This window comes from Erythrolamprus reginae, chromosome 3 (assembly GCF_031021105.1).
Source record: "Erythrolamprus reginae isolate rEryReg1 chromosome 3, rEryReg1.hap1, whole genome shotgun sequence".
NCBI lineage: Eukaryota > Metazoa > Chordata > Lepidosauria > Squamata > Dipsadidae > Erythrolamprus > Erythrolamprus reginae.
The window spans coordinates 26,726,389-26,745,575 of NC_091952.1; the positions used below are offsets into that span (position 1 = coordinate 26,726,389).

The 19,187-nt window shown below is 38.2% G+C and overlaps 1 protein-coding gene across 1 annotated transcript in view; it reads right to left on the reverse strand.

The window, feature by feature from the left end:
• SLC9A8 (solute carrier family 9 member A8) overlaps positions 1–19,187 on the reverse strand; it is a 59,905-nt gene that overhangs the window by 35,703 nt on the left and 5,015 nt on the right. The window contains exons 2-6 of the mRNA XM_070744637.1: positions 17,781–17,959; positions 8,352–8,432; positions 4,580–4,638; positions 2,780–2,863; positions 1,699–1,800 (exon numbers count right to left, since the gene is read on the reverse strand). Coding sequence (XP_070600738.1) covers positions 1,699–1,800; positions 2,780–2,863; positions 4,580–4,638; positions 8,352–8,432; positions 17,781–17,959 — 505 coding nt within the window. The remainder of the gene's footprint in view (positions 1–1,698; positions 1,801–2,779; positions 2,864–4,579; positions 4,639–8,351; positions 8,433–17,780; positions 17,960–19,187) is intronic.

Genomic DNA, 19,187 nt, shown 5'->3' on the forward strand with positions numbered 1-19,187 from the left:
TCTACTTCAATGGTGATAATATCTTTTTAACTGCTCCTTTCGTTGCTCTGAACGTCGCTGTCTCATGTCAATGACAGCTTTTGCGTCATCACCTAATGACTCCAAGCTACTGGCTGGGGAGAGCGCCCCCCCCCCCCGGGGCTCTCATGCTGTTCTCCTTCATCCCATTCCTGATTTTCCTCTCCCCTGTCCGACTGTTCAGCCCCCTCCTCTGCGCTGTCATCCTCCTCCGGGCATGGAGCCAGCAGAGACCCAGCTGGTCCCTGAGCAGCCTCAGGCTGAATCACAACACATATAGAGTTAAAACATAAAGTATAAACTAATGAAATGAATGAATGGAATGAAAACTCAGAGATCAGAGTCATACTTGAACAATAGCTAGTTCAAAAGCTTGGAAGAAAACACTAGTTAGTTAAGTATGAATCAGACCTGAAATAAGGGGTAAAGCAAATTACTGACTTATGATGGATTGATTTGAAATGTATGTATACTGTTTGTTGATACATTTAAAAGTATGTGTGTACGGATATTTAAACTGATTTAATTGTAGAGAAAAATAAAAAAACATGTGCAGGGATGGGATACACATAGTGCATGTGGCATGTGGGGAGGGGGTGTTGCCTACACATTGCTTTTGGCATGCAATGACAAAATGTTTAGCCATCACTGCACTAGACACTATTTTTTAATGAGACAAAAAGGAGAAGAGGGGCAGTCATATTATCTGCACTCAATTAATTTTACTAAATATGCAGCAAAAAATAAATTTAGCTTTTGTCCTAGTCTTGTCCCCTCTCTGGTCCTGGCTCTTCCCACTTTTTAAGAATGTAGCTCTGGCCTCTGAAAAGCTGTACACCTCTGGACTAAATTATTTTGCAGATCCCTTCCAACTCTACCTTTCTTAAATATTACATCATCTCTCAACACAAGCAGTGCTATCTTAAATTTAAGTGCCTTCTGATTTATTACAAATATTTATTTATTTTATTTTATTAGTTTTATTTGTACACCGCCCAACTCCCTAAGGACTCTGAGTGGCTCACGACCAAAGACCAAAGACGGGCTACAAGAATGATGGAAGGTCTTAAGTATAAAACGTATCAGGAAAGACTTAATGAACTCAATCTGTATAGTCTGGAGGACAGAAGGAAAAGGGGGGACATGATCGAAACATTTAAATATGTTAAAGGGTTAAATAGGGTTCAGGAGGGAAGTGTTTTTCATAGGAAAGTGAACACAAGAACAAGGGGACACAATCTGAAGTTAGTTGGGGGAAAGATCAAAGGCAACATGAGAAAATATTATTTCACTGAAAGAGTAGTAGATCCTTGGAACAAACTTCCAGCAGACGTGGTTGGTAAATCCACAGTAACCGAATTTAAACATGCCTGGGATAAACATATATCCATTGTAAGATAAAATACAGGAAATAGTATAAGGGCAGACTAGAAGGACCATGAGGTTTTTTTCTGCCGTCAGTCTTCTATGTTTCTATATTAAAGGCTGGTACTATCACCTTGCTTTTTCATTATGTTTGATAAAGATACAGTCTCTGCTATCTCAGTAATTAATTACCTGGGAGTTCTCCAGTGGGGATGTTCTGCCTTTCCTTTGCTGCTCTGGGATTTAATTAAAACCATCTGAAAGTCAGACTACAGCACCTGCTTTAGCTAGGGAATCAATTAGTGTTGTTCTCACCTGACCAAGGAAGTAAATTCCTCCACCAACTATGAAAGCTGAAATAGCTGTCCCAATCACAGAAAACAAGGTTATGGAGCCTATGTTCTGGAAGAAATTCCCCTAAAATAAGAAATGCAAAATAAATATAATAAAAGAGAGTTTGAAAATGCTATAAACCAAAAATCACCTGCAATCAGTATCAGGGCCTGAATCCAAGCAAATGTAAAAATTAATGTTGTACACCACATCATTAGGATAAAAAATAAATTCAATAAATATATACATGGTTTGGAGAAGCACAGGATGCATTTCCTCACCCATGTGTAAATATTGGTAAATCATAAATATCTGGCATGAACAAACTGAACTTTCAGACCCAAGGACATTATTATCTATGCAGATTGAGGCTCAACTTTGCTTTCTTCTTTCTTGTTTAATTAAGTTGCCCTACTCAATGACAAAGCTGGGCAGAATAAACCAATAATAAAAACCATATAATGAAGCAGAAAAGGAGGGACTGATCCTCCCCCCCCCCCCTTAAGAGTTTTATCACTCACTCCAACCCAATACCTGGGAAGGGGAAACATATATTGAACGGCCTTTAAAACTAAGAAAAGAAACAATATGAACTTCTGGGAAAATGTTGCTCCAGAAGACAGGCTCAGAATGCCAATTGGACCTTTCTATAAATGATACCTGATAATTTCTTTCCATTACTGAATGGGCCCAACCATGTGTGGTCTTCAGCAGTTAGGGAAAGTGTGGATCTAATAAAAAGTTGCTGGGTTTGTAATTTCAATATCCCTTTCCACTTCTTCAGGAACGACACATTCAAGCTCATTCTGGCTAATCACATAAACCAGGCATAAAGGGCAAGCCCGGCATGTATTGGTCCGTCAATGATTTGGGCAACGTCAATTAATTCCATTAATTCCTGAGCTTTTAGAGGGTTTTAGATATTTATAATTTTAATGAAATGTACTATTGTTTCTGGTTGGTGGATTTTGCAATATTATTTTCTGCTTGTTCTACTATTGTAATTGACCTTGAGTAAGCTGCATACTAATCATTGTAACGAACAACCCCTCAAAAAACTCACTTTGTGCAATGAATACCCAGATTCAAATATAATCGGCGGAAGTAAAAGAAGAAAAAACATATTAGGACGAAACATTTCTTCTTCCTGCAAAAAAAAAGATTAAGGAATTATGAGATATAAGAGAAAGAAAATGATACCATATTGGAAAAAAGGTAAATCCAGCACTCTAATAAAAATAAGAACATTTTATTACAGTATGTGCCATCAAATGAGTGTTGATTCCTAGTCATCATACAGATATGTTTTCTCCAGGATAATCTGTCTTAACCTATTCATTTAATTCTTCCATTGCCATTTTAATTCAGCCCATCCAGCTTGTTGTTGGTCGTTTTCTTCTTTACCAGTCCCAGCTGCAAAGACCTGGCTCTTATGGCAGGCCTGGGACCGTTGATGACTGTGACATCCGGCCAGTGATGGGCTACCAAAATTTTTACTACCACACTGTGGAAGTGGCTTAGGCATTTTGTTTCAACATCTTTCAGTGCAAATTGGGTGCTCTGGGGTGGAGCTCCAAATGTTACCGGAACTGCGTTCCTGACCGTTCCCATAGGAGCCCATCACTGCATCTGGCCATGTATAATGAGTGACTGAGAGAATATATGTGTTTTAATGGGGTTTTGTTAATAAAATGTTTTATACTGTTTTAGAAATTGTTTTTATTTATTGAAAGCCACCCAGAATCCTTCGGGAATTGGGCAGCATATAAATATAATTAATAAATAAATAAAAATAAATCTTAGGTATGATAGCCGGCTGGTTGATCTTGTGACAGTCACTCTCTCTTAATCCAACCCACCTCGCAGGATTGCACTTGGGGAGAAAATAGGAGGAGGAAGAACTGAGAAAGAATGTACTATCCTAATATCTGAATTGTCAAAATAGGCAACGTAATAGCAAAGATAATATGGTGAAGTAATGTTTAACTATTATTAAGTATCACCCACTGGCATGAAGAATCTAACATTCTATATTTAAAATTAGGGATCCTGGAATTATTATTTAGATTTGTAAGCCGCCCCGAGTCTGCGGAGAGGGGCGGCATACAAATCTAAATAATAAATAAATAAATAAATAAATTTAAATATATATAATGAAGTCTTTTGATTGTTCAGAATGCAGTTTTTAATTGAATGTGACTAGGGCGGATTTTGGTTCTTTCTCACCTTTTGGTGAGGTATAAAGGACTAAATATACTTACTTCCCCTCTTAATCTACTCCAAGTAAAATGAATCTTAATCCTTCCTATCTTAATTTCTTAAATTATCTAAATTAGACTGAAAATGATGTCCTTGTTCATTCCATGAGATCACAAAAAGGAGTACTGTTGATTGCAGGTTGCCTATCGGTGGCTTGGAAAATCTCAGTTTTAAAAAAGTACAAAAACATTTTAGGGTTAACTAAAAGTGCAAAGGAGAACAGGTTCCCCCATTTCTCCCAAAAATGCTCAATAAAAACTGAGTGATTGGTGAGTTCTCGGAAAAGGAGTTTATTGAATACAAAACAGGCACACTCCATTTTGCAATGTTTATTAAGCATACTGTTTTCATGGCAGAATAATACACACAATGGCTAAGTGATTATAATTATGTCAGCTATCTCTGATCTGATCTATGTGTTGAATTATAACCCCTCGTACTACCAGATAGCTGTTTGTACAGCTTATTGAACTGGGCTGACCAATTAAAACTTCTTCCTCCTTTAGCAATATAATGGTAATTGGGAGTTGGACATTCAAGCTAAATTATTTCAAATTAGTATGCCATAATTATGATAAACGTATTATAAAAATTGCTGATATACCTTCCAGTTGGCCAGCTTTTGAGATTCTATAATTTTTATAACTGCACCCATCAAGATACCTAAAAAGAAAAAAACAAAGAACAATCTGTTCATCTGATAATTGAAAGTTGTAAGCCACTGCATAAGTCATTTAAAAGTAAATATAGTCTCAAACAATAGTCCTTTATTCCAGTGTTTCCCAACCTTGGCAACTTGAAGATATTTGGATTTCAACTCCCAGAATTCCCCAGCCAGCATTAGCGGGATTGTCTACCTCCACAGGTACAGAAGCAAAATCGCGCTGGCCCCACAAGCACTTACGAGCCACGGCAGCGAGCGCTATTTAGCATTCCGGCTAGTAGCCCACCACTGATCCCGTCTGTCCTGATGTTATTAATAACAGATCCAATTGGCTGAGAGACCAGAACAGGAAACTGAAAACAGCTCTACAGTTGCTATTAACTACTTTGTTGCGAAAGAACAATTTCACAACACCTCAAATTATGTATGGCATATACATAGCAGTTGTCACGTAACTTTAGGCAACTGACAACAAAAACAACCAAGTAATATGGAAAGTAAATAAAGGAGTAAGAAAAGGAAGCGCAAGATCGATTTCACAGACAAAAGCCAAGAAAAGCTCCAGGCCCAAACAAAATAATCCCTTCTTGTTTAAAAGTCTGTGCTGACCAATTGGCCCCCATCTTCACCTGAATCTTCAATAAATCACTAGAAATGTGCTTTGTTCCCTCTTGCTTCAAATGCTCCATTATCATCCCAGTGCCGAAGAAGCCCAACATCAAGGAACTGAAGGATTACAGGCCAGTTGCTCTAACATCTGTAGTTATGAAAACCTTTCAAAAGGCTAGTGATGTCCACTTGAAAACCATTATGGGTCCACTGCAATTTTCATACCGAGCAAATAGATCGACAGATGATGCTGTTCATATGGCTCTGCACTACATCCTAAAATATCTTGAATCTCCAAAGATCTACGCAAGGGTCCTCTTTGTAGACTTTAGTTCAGCACTCAATACTATCATTCCAGACGCTCTTCTAACTAAGCTAAATCAACTAGTGGTACCAGAACACTCTTGTAAGTGGATTATAAGCTTCCTAACACACAAGAAGCAGCAGGTGAAGGTAAGTATAATCACATCAGATACCTGTACAATTAACACAGGGTCCCTCCAAGACTGTGCGCTCTCTCCACTTTTCTTCTTTCTATATACCAATGACTGCATCTCTAACTATCCATCTAACTATTGAAGTTCGCAGATGACACAACAGTGATTGGTCTCATTCGAGATAATGATGAATCTGCATACAGACGGGAGGTTGAACAACTAATCTTGTGGTGCAACCAGAACAATATGGAACTGAACACACTCAAAACCATAGAAATGATGGTAGATTTTAGGAGAAATCTGCCCATTGTTCCACCTCTTACTATACTAGACAAAACAATATTAACAGTAGAGACTTTCAAATTTCTAGATTCTATCATATTGCAAGATCTAAAATGGACACCTAACATCAAAAACATTTAAAAAACACTATAAGGAATGTTCTTTCTGCGCCAACTCAGGAAGCTTGAATTGCCCAAGGAGCTGCTGATACAGTTCTACAGAGGAATTATTGAGTCTGTCATCTGCACCCCTATAACTGTCTGGTTTGGTTCTGCAACTCAAAAGACAGACACAGACTTCAGAGGACAATTAGAACTGCAGAAAAAACAATTACTACCAACTTGCCTTCCATTGAGGACCTGTATACTGCATGAGTCAAAAAGAGGTCCGTGAAAATATTTAGAGACACCTCACATCCTGGACATAAATTGGATACCAAGACAACTAGACACAAGAACAGTTTTTTCCCGAACACCATCACTCTGCTAAACAAATAATTCCCTTGCCACTGTCAAACTATTAACTAAGGCAGCATTGCTATTAGAATTAGTCTTCTTATCATTCCTATCACCCATCTGCTCCCAGCAATGACCGTAACTTTATTGCTTGTATCCTTACGATTTATATGCAGTTTTAATTTCACTTTCAGTTTTAGCAGAAGCAGCTAATAGGTTCAGGCTGCAGGGATTGCCATATTGCCACCTGCCTGCAGCCTGAATCAGCTGATGGTTGGGAGGCCAATAGTCAGTTGCTGGTACAAATCAGGTTCTGCACTGTTTGATGCAAGGAGGCAAATTGCTGGGAGGCAGAAGCCAAAGAGTGGGGGTGGCTTGGCAGGGCTACATTCGGTGTATAAGATGCACCCAGGTTTTCACCCTCTTTGGGGGGGGGGGAGGAGATGCATCTTATGCTCTGAAACATATACAGTAGTACTTGGATGGGAGAGTATTAGTAAATTCCAGAGTGTAAGCGAGCGTGGAAGGTCCCAAAAATATCCAGCCATGCATGAGGAGTTGAGTTCAACTTGAGAGAATTAACATATTTACCTAATCACAAATGAGAGAGAGAAACTACCACAAGTTTATCTCAACATAAATTATTTAGTTCACTCTGTAAGTTTTGTTCATAAGAACTCTGTCTGCCTCCCTCTAAGTATGAGCACACGTACTGTTTATGGTGCAAGTTACCAGATTTTATATTTTTTTCCTGCTGATGCTCTAGAAATGTAGCACAGCTGCTCATATATTTATAGGAGCAATCAGCACAATGACTGAAGCAACAACCATAATCCAGAAAGAGATGGCTCTCTGTTTGCTACTAATGTTAGGGTTCTCAAAGACCAGCTAAGACCAATCCAATTAACTTCATATCTGTTGGTCAATACCATCCATCATAAGCAATAGTTTACCTAATAGCCACACTGGCTGATTACAATGAGAATGATCAGCCAAGTTTACAAGATAGAAGATGAAATAGTAAAAGGGAGTATGATAAGTTGGGTGAGAAATATAAATTTGGAACAATGAGATAAAATATGGGGGGGGCAACTATAAACTGACTAAATAAATCACATATAAGGAGAACATATATAATAGTGGAATGAATATACTTTCATATGTGGTGGACCTGCCCTCAAATAACTGCAGTAAGAACAGTTATTTTAAAAAATGAATGTGCAGAACTCCATAAAATGACCTTGAAACTAACCAATAAGGAGTACTTGAGATTTTATGAAGTGTGGAATGCATTTTACAAGTGGTTAGAAAGGAGGAAATAAAAGGAAAAAATATATAAGAAATGTAATTATGTAAAATAGAATTAGAACTGCATTGTTAAGAAAGTAAATAAGGAAATGTTTGTTAAAAAGATGAAGAATTATTAAAAGAAGATGATATAAACAAACTTGCTTAAAAGTCCCACCCAGAATGCTCAAGATTGTATCTTTCACAGCCCTGATCTACTTCAAGCAGACAAGATGTTGAAACTGCCAACAGCACTGTCAGATCTACAGAGAGGGTTTTGATATTGTCATTCTTCCTTGCACAATAATAACCTGCATTCTTCACTCTCTTAAAACAAGTAGGTACAATCATCATGATTAAAGAACCTTCAACCTGAGACCCATAAATTGAAATCCTTGTTCGGGCATGATAATCAGTGACTGCTCTCACAGTTACCCACATCCTGGCCATATAAAGCTGTGGGGTGGGGGGACCTCCTTACATTGTTTTGAATCTTACAAAGGAAATGTATTATATAGGCAAATAATCAGAAAAAGCAAATCTTGGATTACATTACAATCTAGACATTGAAAATATCAGTGACTGTCATTTATTCAAACAGAACAGTACAGTATAAATGTTCCTGCTACTATCAGTACTCACCTAGAGAAACAACAGCAACACTCTCTGGCAAGAAATGCAGTCTGTATCTTATCAATAAATGCACCAATATGATGCAAATAGCTGAAGAGAAAGCAGACAATATTTAGTTATTTAATAACAAAATTCTTAATCAAACTCTGCCATTATCCTTTGAAATTAAAATGTGAAGCTTGAAAAAAAATTGGACATTCTTAAAAGAGAGGCAGTTAGCTAAATGCGATTTATAATAACTTTTTAATAGTTTATATGGGCTTACAGTTCTTTGAGTTCTGATTAAAAGCAATGTAACATAGTCATTTTAGCTTGTCAGTTTTAGATAGAAGAAACATTGATAGCTTTGATCCAAACTATTCTTTCACTTACCATGTTTCCCTGAAAGACCCTGTCTTAATTTTTTTTGAACCCTGAAATAAGCTCTTGGCCTTATTGCCATGCACTCAAAAGCCTGATTGGGCATATTGTCAGGGGATGTCTTATTTGGGGGGAAACAGGGTAACATATTATATCTAGAAAAAGTCACTTCTAGGATTATTCTAGAACAGTTAACAATGAGATGTGCAAAAAAGAGCAAATACCTACCCTGTTTCCACCAAAATAAGCCCTCCCTCCAAAATAAGTCCTTCCCTGAAAATAAGCACTCCCTGAAAATATTTAAACGCATGTGCAGCCGGTCCCCACCATATCCTCTGGTTAGGATTAGAGCTGGAAATCACGTAAGACAGCAAGAAGAGCCTCATCTTGCTCCATGCACCACCCAAAAACAAGACCTCCCAAAAAATAAAGCCAAGTGTTTATTTCAGGGTTCAAAAAAATATAAGATGGTGTCTTATTTTGGGGAAAACATGGTACTGGAGGAAGGGCAATTAGCGGAATCCTAACTTCTACCATTTGTGCAAGGAATCCTAGGAACCAAAGCTAAGTATCAAATGATAAAAAATGTGTAAGTTCTTACAATCTGTTTTATTTTTAATTACTGTAACAGTCCAGGACAACAGATTTTCTTCCATGTTTACATGGAAGTAGCATCATTAAAAATATGATACATAGCTCAGAAGCAGCGGACACATTTGTTATTATGAGAATGTGTTGGAGCGCCTGTAGCAAAATAATTGCCATAATGCACATGGTGAACCCTAAAAACACCTGTTTCCATCTCCTCCAGTGTGGTCTCTGTTGTGGGCTCCTTGATGCTCTCTAAACTTGGATGCTTTCCTGAATTAGTGGTAGAAGGGAGCAGGGATTGCTCAGTATTTATATATATATTTTTAAAAATTGGCAAATTTTAACTGTGTAACCAACTGTTCCATCTTTTATATTAAGAACCGTAAGTAAATAAATTGTCAGATCAGTTGTATGGGCATCTGCTGCCTGATCTATTTCGTTTTCCATAAATAATTGGATTTTTTTTAACTTAATGCTTTAACCTTAAGCTTCACCTTATTGCTTCTGGGAAGTTTCCCACTGAATTACAATAACATTACTGAACATTGGGAAATGACTCTAGCCAATATTGTTTAATATTTTGTGAGCACATAACAATATGTTACTCATTTTCCTATAGACATGTGGTAACAAATCTTAATGACTAATACAATAACATCAACACAAGTAACATGGGCAAGCATCTACCCATTTCTGAAATGTTGTAATTATTCTTGTGGGGTTTTTTAATCTTACAAAAGATTCTCTCAAATGTAATGTTGCAAGAATTTCGCCCCTCGTAAAATACATTCTGCGAGATGGATCGAGCTGGAGGCGCCCCATTCATTCCCCGCTTTTGTCTTCTTTTACCGTAGCCACCACCTCTGAGGTTATCTGGGGCTGGCGGTGGCGGCTTTGAGGGCTAATCCCAAATCCAGGAGCTTCCCACAGATTTCAGCTCGATTTGAGTCAGAGCCCTCCCCACCTCCCCCTCCTGCCCACCACCCGCTTGAAGCTGCCGGCCAGGATCCTGAATAGCTGGCCGGCAGAAACTGCCTCCCGAGCCCTCTTGCCCAGCGAGAGGTGAAGCGCTGGGGGGGGAGGTGTCAGGCTCCATCAAGCGGATGATCGCAGGGAGCCTCTGAAATGAGAGAGAACTAGGGGCAGGGATTTTCAGCGGCTCCTGACCATCGCCCATTTGATCAAGCCTGACACCTCCCCACTCTCCTCCTCCTCCCGTCTCCCGCCTCCCTCCCAGCCTCCTGACCGGCCGACAGCTCCCTGGCGTTCGCCTTCCTCCGCCGCCACTGGCGCCCGGCTCCTTCTCCTCCTCTTCTCAGAAGATGACAGCCGGGCAGCGGTGCTGAGGCTGGGGGAAAGGGGGGGATTCTCCTCTGCCTGCTGCCGCCCCCGAAAACTTTCAAGGAGGGTGGAAGCCCCAGCTCCCGGCCATCGCCCATTTGATGGAGCCTGACACCTCCCCCCCCGCCTCCATACCGCCACCCCGCTGTCATCTTCTGAGAAGAGGAGGAGAAGGAGCCTTAACTTCCTTATTTATTTAGTCCAACCTTGGCAAATTTTAAGACTTGTGGACTTCAACTCCCAGAATTCCTCAGCCAGCTTCGCTGAGTCAGAGCCCTCCCTGCCTCCCCCTCCCGCCCACCCCAGTGTTCGAGCAAACACTGAACCTGAACACAGACTTTTTTAAAAGTTCGGGTTCGGTATGCCGAACACTGCAATGTTCGGCACGGACTCGAACTATGCAAGTTCAGTTTGCCCAACACTATCTATAACACCAATTGTTTTAGAGGTTATTTTGATATTTATTTCTTCAGATCAATATTTTTTTTAGAAAAGTGCCTAGGTCTAGTCTTTAATAAGTCATTTGGCAAAGGGGGAAGCTGTACAATGTTTTCAAATAAATAAATATAGGCCTCCTATGCCCTGAGTGCTTTCCCACAAATACTGGACCTCAGGTATAATAATGTACCATTAAGAATAAGGTTTCCTAGCCATTTGTTGCCATTGTTTCAAAAGCATTCTGTTCAGTTTTAATCTGGACTAAATTTACCAAATTGTATTAGCTGGTTTAAGTAAAAGTTTCCAGGAAATAGCCTCATCATGAATCAGATGGCTAACATGACTCTCTCTTAATTGTTTGCATTGTTGTCAATGGTTCCTAAAATTTCATATAAAACTTTTTCCTTCCCAACCTAGTGCTGATTGAATTGGAAAGGTATGTGCTCTATTGATGCTTTCTTAATCACAGCTTGTTTTACAGTATTGTTTTACTGTTTGTTCCTTCACTGCAAATAGTAACAAGTCATTGCTGAGACAAACTGCATTCTCTGTGTATTTCAATATAACCACTTCTCAAGGGTGGGTTCTACCTTACCTTGCTGCCGGTTTGCTTCCTCCCACGCTGAATGGCGGTGTCACATAGAAGCAGTGCCGAAAAATCCCCAAAAATCCACCCCCCCAAAAAAGTCAAAAACGAGATGGCGACACATGAACAGCGCTGGAAACATGTACAGAAGAAAAATAAATAAATAATTCAAAAAAAATAAATTTTATTTTGGCAGCGCTTACAGACCGGCACCAACCATGACATCATCATGATGTCACCAGTGGCTTGCTACTGGTTCAGGCGAACAGGTCCAAACTGGGAGCAACCCACCTCTGCCACTCCTACAAACTCATAGTACTTCTGTAAAGAATATCCTTTGGAATTTTCTTTGGGCTGAAGTGCCATATAAATTGTAGGAAGGAGAGAAGGTGCTGATGATAATCATAGATAATGTCAGTTTGGGGACAATGACAACGGTATCAGTGGAACTAGGGAGACCAGGAGAGAACCTAGCGCACAAAGCCAGATATGGAGCCTTGGGTCTCTCTCTCAGCCCTGAGAAGAAAAAAATGGTAAACTACTTCCATAACTTTTGCCTAGAAAACTGCACGGATTCATCCAAACAGTTGCCAATGATCAACACTGACCCAAAGGCATTCTCCTTCAAAACCTTCCTCCCCACATAAAACTAGCATCCATACACCCACAAGGTACTTATTTTGTTGTGTCATATTTTACGAACTTATTACAGGTAGTCCTCAATTTAAACCACTATGTTTAGTGACTGTTCAAAGTTTAGGTCCCACAGAGTTGGCCTTCTTCGAGTCCAGTCGACTAAACAATGTCGTCTGGCGGGACCCAGGGGAAGAGCCTTCTCTGTGGGGGCTCTGACCCTCTGGAACCAGCTCCCCCCTGAGATTAGGATTGCCCCCACCCTCCCTGCCTTTCGTAAACTCCTTAAAACCCACCTCTGTCGTCAAGGATGGGGGAACTAAAACATCTCCCCCTTGCCCATGTTGTTTTGCCGTTTGATTGATTGACTGTGTGCCTGGTTTTTTTTATATATATTGGGATTGTTTTATGAATTTTTTAATTTAAAATTTTAATTAGATTGGTGGGAATTGGATTTGTTACTATGTACTGTTTTTATTATTGTTGTGAGCCGCCCCGAGTTTGCGGAGATGGGCGGCATATAAATCCAATAAATCTAATCTAATCTAAAGTTACAACAGCACTGAAAAAAGTGATATGACCATTTTTTACACTTAACGACCATTGCTGCATTCCCGTGATCCTATTATCAAAATTCAGATGCTTGGCAACTGACTCGGATTTATGACAAGTTGCACTGTCCTGGGGTCACTTTTTGCAAATTTCTGATGAGTAAAGCCCGTGGGGAAGCCAGATTTACTTAACAACAGTGTTAGTAATAACTGCAGTGATTCACTTAACAACTGTGGCAAGAAAGCTTGTAAAATGGGACAAAACTCACTTAATAACTGTCTTTTGGGCTCAATTGTGGTCGTAAGTCAAGCACTACCTGCATAAAGATAACACGTGGGTACAAAAACACTGTCAGAAAGATGTGGAGATGGTAGAACTGGCTGCTTTCAAAATAATGTTATTGTACTTGGGAAATTAGTTCATGATGCTAAATATGAAATGGAAAAATATTTCTATGCCATATACACTGCTCAAAAAAATAAAGGGAACACTTAAAGCAACACAATATAACTCCAAGTAAATCAAGCTTCTGTGAAATCAAACTGTCCACTTAGGAAGCAACACTGATTGACAATTTCACATGCTGTTGTGCACATTCAACTTCCTACAGAACAAAGTATTCAATGAGAATATTTCATTCACTCAGACCTAGGATGTGTTGAGTGCTTCCTTTATTTTTTGAGCAGTATATAAATATATAGAAAGCACTTTCTTTCGCAAGATCTTCTCCTTTTCTTTTTAAGCTTTAAACATTCTTTTTAAGCTTTAAGTTGGTCTTGGAGTCCAGGCATTAATTCTCTCTAAAGACAGAGGATAGAGCATTGTTTAAGAAACATATGGACTACATCAATTCAATCCTGGTTTTCTTATATCGTTTCATATGATAACTCACTATAGAATTCTTCTTAATACACTTGTAATGGGAAATCTATGCTTTTTCTTATTAGCTGGTTTCAAACTAGACACTAAATCATAATCCAGTTTAGTATTATATGAACCCAAATACAAAGCACTTATTCCTCTTCAAATAAAATCACTACAACTCACAAAAATTATTTTTTATATTTGGGATGTTTTAATCTTAACTATAGAATCACTTTTTAGATAGGGCACTCTTCAGAGCCACTGACATTATTGCCACTGACATTATTTTTTTTTAAAAAGTTCAGTAATTATCAAAACTGCTTTCCTTCTGGCAAATATCTCCCTAATGCAGGGGTTTTTTCCCCCCCTCCCTTCCCCCTAGGCTTATATAATTTATACATGGTATGTTTGTTGGTATGATTGGTTTCTTAAATTGGGTTTTTTTACATTACTTTTTAATATTAGATTTGTTACATTGTTTTTTATTGTTGTTAGCCGCCCCGAGTCTTCGGAGAGGGGCGGCATACAAATCTAAATAAACTAAACTAAACTAAACTATACGTTTTGCAACTATTCAGTGCATTTCTTGGTCCAATTTTGTTTAAAACACAAAACAACCTTCAGAGTCTTCCCCAGCTGGAGAAACAATAATATAGGATATACAGTACTTGAATATTTAACATTCAGGAACTTATGGGTCTAAGAAACCCTTTTAGATACCATAATTATTTAAAAATGGCATTAATTAATGTTCTAGTTCTTAGTAGGATCACTGTGGGAAAGAAGATGGGTCCAACTGATTTTTCCAAAACAGCATAGGGGTGTTTCAAATAAATTCTTCAGAATAATTCCCACACTTACAAAAAATCAACCATTAACAAAAACAAGAACTGTAATTCAACTCAACCAGAATGCACTAGGCTATGATGGTATAAACAATCATTCAAACTGACAACCAGATTTTCAGGATAAACATAAATTAACTATGTTTGTCAAAATACAACCAGAAATAGTAATGGAAAGCAAAAGCTAAATAATATATACAAACTATAAAAATAAATCTTTCATGCAGAATTACGCAGTTCACATAATGGTAAATTGAATCAAGGAAAAATATTAAAGAAAAGGAAAATAACCATCTGATGTTATAAAAAAATACAGTAAAATGGTAAAATATTTTATCACATTATTAGATAAATATTTCTCTACGATATTGTTAGTAATATGTATCCTTATTATTTTCACACTTGAGGCTCTCAAAAACTCAAACCAAAATTTAATGGATTTCCTTTAATGGATCCCATTCCTGGGAACTATTTTTTCTATGTCAGCTATGTCAGATTCAGGAGTGGGTTCCTCCCGGTTTGGACTGGTTCACCTGAACCGGTAGCGACCCACTGGTGATATTACAATGACATTACTGAACTGGATCAATCTGTGTTGGTCCGTGGGCGCCACCATCTTTTAATATTTTTTTTAAAAAATTTAAATTTAATTTTTACTTTTTTCCTTCTGAGCATGCGCAGAAGCTGAGTTCCTAAATGCAAAGAAGCAAAGAAGAAAAACAGATGGCAGCCGCTTGCGCACTGTGTATTTTGTTTTGTAGAAGGTACCATAAATATACGGAACATCAATGTAAACATACAGACACATATAGTAACCTTCTTGGAAAGATCATTAATTTTAGGATGCTCACACAGTTCAAACTGGCAGTGATCCCATTCTAATCTTGATCAACTAATTCTCTTAACATTTCTAAAAAATGATATAAAATTTTCTTCTACATTGATATGCACAAAAAACAATTACGGTACATTAAAACTCAAAAGAGCTTTGTAATGCATTTATATTCTTATAGGGATCTTTCTTGTTAGAACACTTAAGCTGTGATTAGTCAAACCTAGTAAAAAGGATTAGAGATACTTATTGAAACTCAAATTCTTTACACCAAGAATCTGAAACAGAAACCCAGACAGGCTGGCTAAAATTCTTAGTGACCTAAATCTGCCTTTACAAATATTATTAGACTATCTTCAGAATATTTGTAAAATGTAAGAATTGGTCCTATTACTCACCATTCCTCAGTGTTTTTTCCAATTTTTTTAAAATATCACTAGTGCTTTTTATCATGATAGTTTCTCCCCTAACAACTGTTATTATATTTTTCATTATTTATTTTTTTTGTTTAAAAATTGGTAAAGTACAGTTAGGAAGAAAATGATTCTAATAATAATATAATATTTTTTATTGTAATTAAAAGTTCAGGACTATGAATTTTGTATCTTCATTAGGAAAAATCCTCATTTAAGCAGGCAAATAGTAAAACTCCAGGATAAAATGAAAATATTTTTCTTAAGTTATCGCTCTACTCATGCAAATTACAATGTAACTTGTAAATTGCCAAAATTAAGCGTTGGCTGGAAATAACCAGCTATTCCCAAGAATCATTCTATTAAATTGTTTTCCCTTATTCTATGAAAAGTCATTAATTTGATAACCACACAGTATTAAGTTATCATGTATTTAAACATAACCTTGCTGAATAAATTACAACTGGCTGAAAGTACATGCTATATTAAATCCTAATTAAGAATTTACAAATTTTACACAACATGGCTAAGCCAAAAATAATGCAGACTTTAACTGCGCTTACACATATCTCATTTAGTTACGTTAGTTAGTTAGTTAGTTAGTTAGTTAGTTAGTTAGTTAGATAGATAGATAGATAGATAGATAGATAGATAGATAGATAGATAGATAGATAGATAGATAGATGATTTGATTTGCATGCCGCCCCTCTCCAAGGATTCAGGGCGGCTCACAACATTTAACAGTTAAATGTGCTACGATGCTATTTCAAGAAGGTTTATGCAATAAAACCCATGGGCACACAGAGTGGTTTGTGACAGACGAGATTGGGATGAAATCCAGCAGGTTCTGCAGAACTAGTAGCGGAAATTTTGAATCATTTGGAGAACCAGCAAATACCACCTCTGGCTGGTCCCAGAGTAGGGTGGGAATGGGGATTTTGCAATATCCTTCCCCTGCCACGCCCACAAGCCATGTCCACCAAGTCCCACCAAGCCACGCCCACAGAACCGGTAGTAAAAAAAATTGGATTTCAAAAATTGGACAAGATCACCAAGAATCTGTAAACATTTAGCAAACCACAGATAACATTTTCCAAAATCTCCCGGATGGGGAATTTGACACATTGAACAAGGTATAGATCACTTATGAGCCACGTGTGATTTCTGAATTGCTTATTTCATATCCCGTTATGACAACACTGATAGTATACTTTTCCATCATTTTTAAGAGGGAAATCAAAACTCTTAGAAAAAATTGCAATTCTCAAACAACCCCCACACCCTGCCAAAAGAGCTTTCTGGAAACTTATGAATTCTCTCAAATTCACTCCTTTATCCTAATGAGCAAAATGGGGGGGGGGGACATTCCCAAAGTGTGGTTTCTACCTCTGCTCTAACTATGTTGCATTTGATGTTCCTGCTACTTACTTATATGCATAAGCAAAAAGGTAAAGGTATAGGCTCCTGTGGATTTTATTCTGGTCATTGTTGACAATAAGGAGAAATGCTCATCTGTTTCAAGGCCATTGAGCCAGCTCTGTCCAAAGACATTTCCGTGGTCATGTAGCCAGCATGACAGCACAGAGCACTATTGACTTCCCACTGAATACCTATTTACCTATTCTAATTGGCATGCTTTTGAAATGCTAGGTTGACAGGAGGTGAGGCAAGGACAGGAGTTCACCCTGTCATGTGGTGTTCAGATCTTGAACCTGGGCTGCCAGCTTTCCAGCCAACAAGCCCAGAGCCTTAACCACTGAGCCATTGCATCACCTTGCATGAGTAAAAGGGTATGCAAATTTTATTGCAGAAAGAGAAAAGCTAATGTTCACAACTGCTTCCTTCTATCCTGGAAATTAAAACTCTTCCATTCTAATTTTTTTCTTCATACTAGCAATACAAATCAGAAAGCATAACTGGAATTGCGTTTCACAACCTTCATTTTTCCATGAGTGCTATCAAAAGTAATTAATAATAGATTACCTAGTACAAGGAGACTAAAGAATATAGTCATGCCACTCGATTGTTCTTCCTGCTGAGCCTGGACGCCAGTTTGCACTGGAAGGATTGGTTTGGCAGGTGTAGGAAGCACTAGTTTTGTGGTGAGGGCCATGGTGGTATGAAGGGTGAAATTGAATACATCATGGGTCACGTTTGGGAAGCTGTAAGACAATGCAAACCCAAGTCAGACTGCGTAGAAACAGGGCTAAAAATAAAAACATCTAAAACACAGAAAACTTGGAAAAACTGTTATTTAAGAAACAACTGCCTAACATTAACCTGTCTGACAAGAACTGTGCTTTATTATAGGTCTTGGATACTCGCAGCATAATCTCTGATTTGGAGCAGACTCCACAATCTGTTGGGAAACTATTGCAGTAACATAATTAAAATAACTGTACAGTACCTGAAGATTTGCTGCTTTTAAAAATAAAGACATCAAAGCAAAATAGAAATAGAGATAAAGATTCCCACAAATACAGTATGTTATAGAAGAGAGTACACCCCTTCACATTTTGTAAAGACTTAAGTATATCTTTTTATGTGACAACACTGAAGAAATTATACTTTATTTATTTATTTATTCAATTTTTATGCCGCCCTTCTCCTTAGACTCAGGGCAGCTTACAACATGTTAGCAATAGCACTTTTTAAAGAGCCAGCATATTGCCCCCACAATCTGGGTCCTCATTTTACCCACCTCGGAAGGATGGAAGGCTGAGTCAACCTTGAGCCGGTGATGAGATCTGAACCGCTGACCTGCAGATCTACAGTCAGCTTCAGTGGCCTGCAGTACAGCACTCTACCTGCTGCGCCACCCCGGCTCTTTGGCTATAATGTAGTGAGTATGCATCTTGTATAGCAGAATAAATGTGCTGTCCCCTCAAAATAACACAACACGCAGCCATTAATGTCTAAACTGCTGGCAACAAACGTGAGTGTATACTCACTTTGGATTATTATTTGGATTATCACAGTGATAATCCAAAAGACCAATCCTTTGCTGTTTCCAGGGTGGCCCCACAGACCAGATCTAAGCACCCCCTGGGCCAAAGCCAGCCCCGGGCCTTGAGTTTGACACCCCTAATCTAGAAAAAATAAAGAGTGTCTAAGAGACTGAATTTCTTCAGGAGGAATTGATGGTGCATATTATATTAGGGTCCTAAATTATCAGTAATTGCTATGGGATAGTTAGCATAGCTATGCACACTTCAAAACTGATTTGGAAGAAATAATATTGGACACAAGTACATAGTATCTTTCTGTTTGTTAAAACAGCCTCATTATATTAAATTTAATAAATTAAATAAGGGCCCCTTTTTTCAGCTCATGCAGAAATCTCATTCATGGAAGAAGAAAACCTAACTGTGGCCTGCAGTACAGCACTCT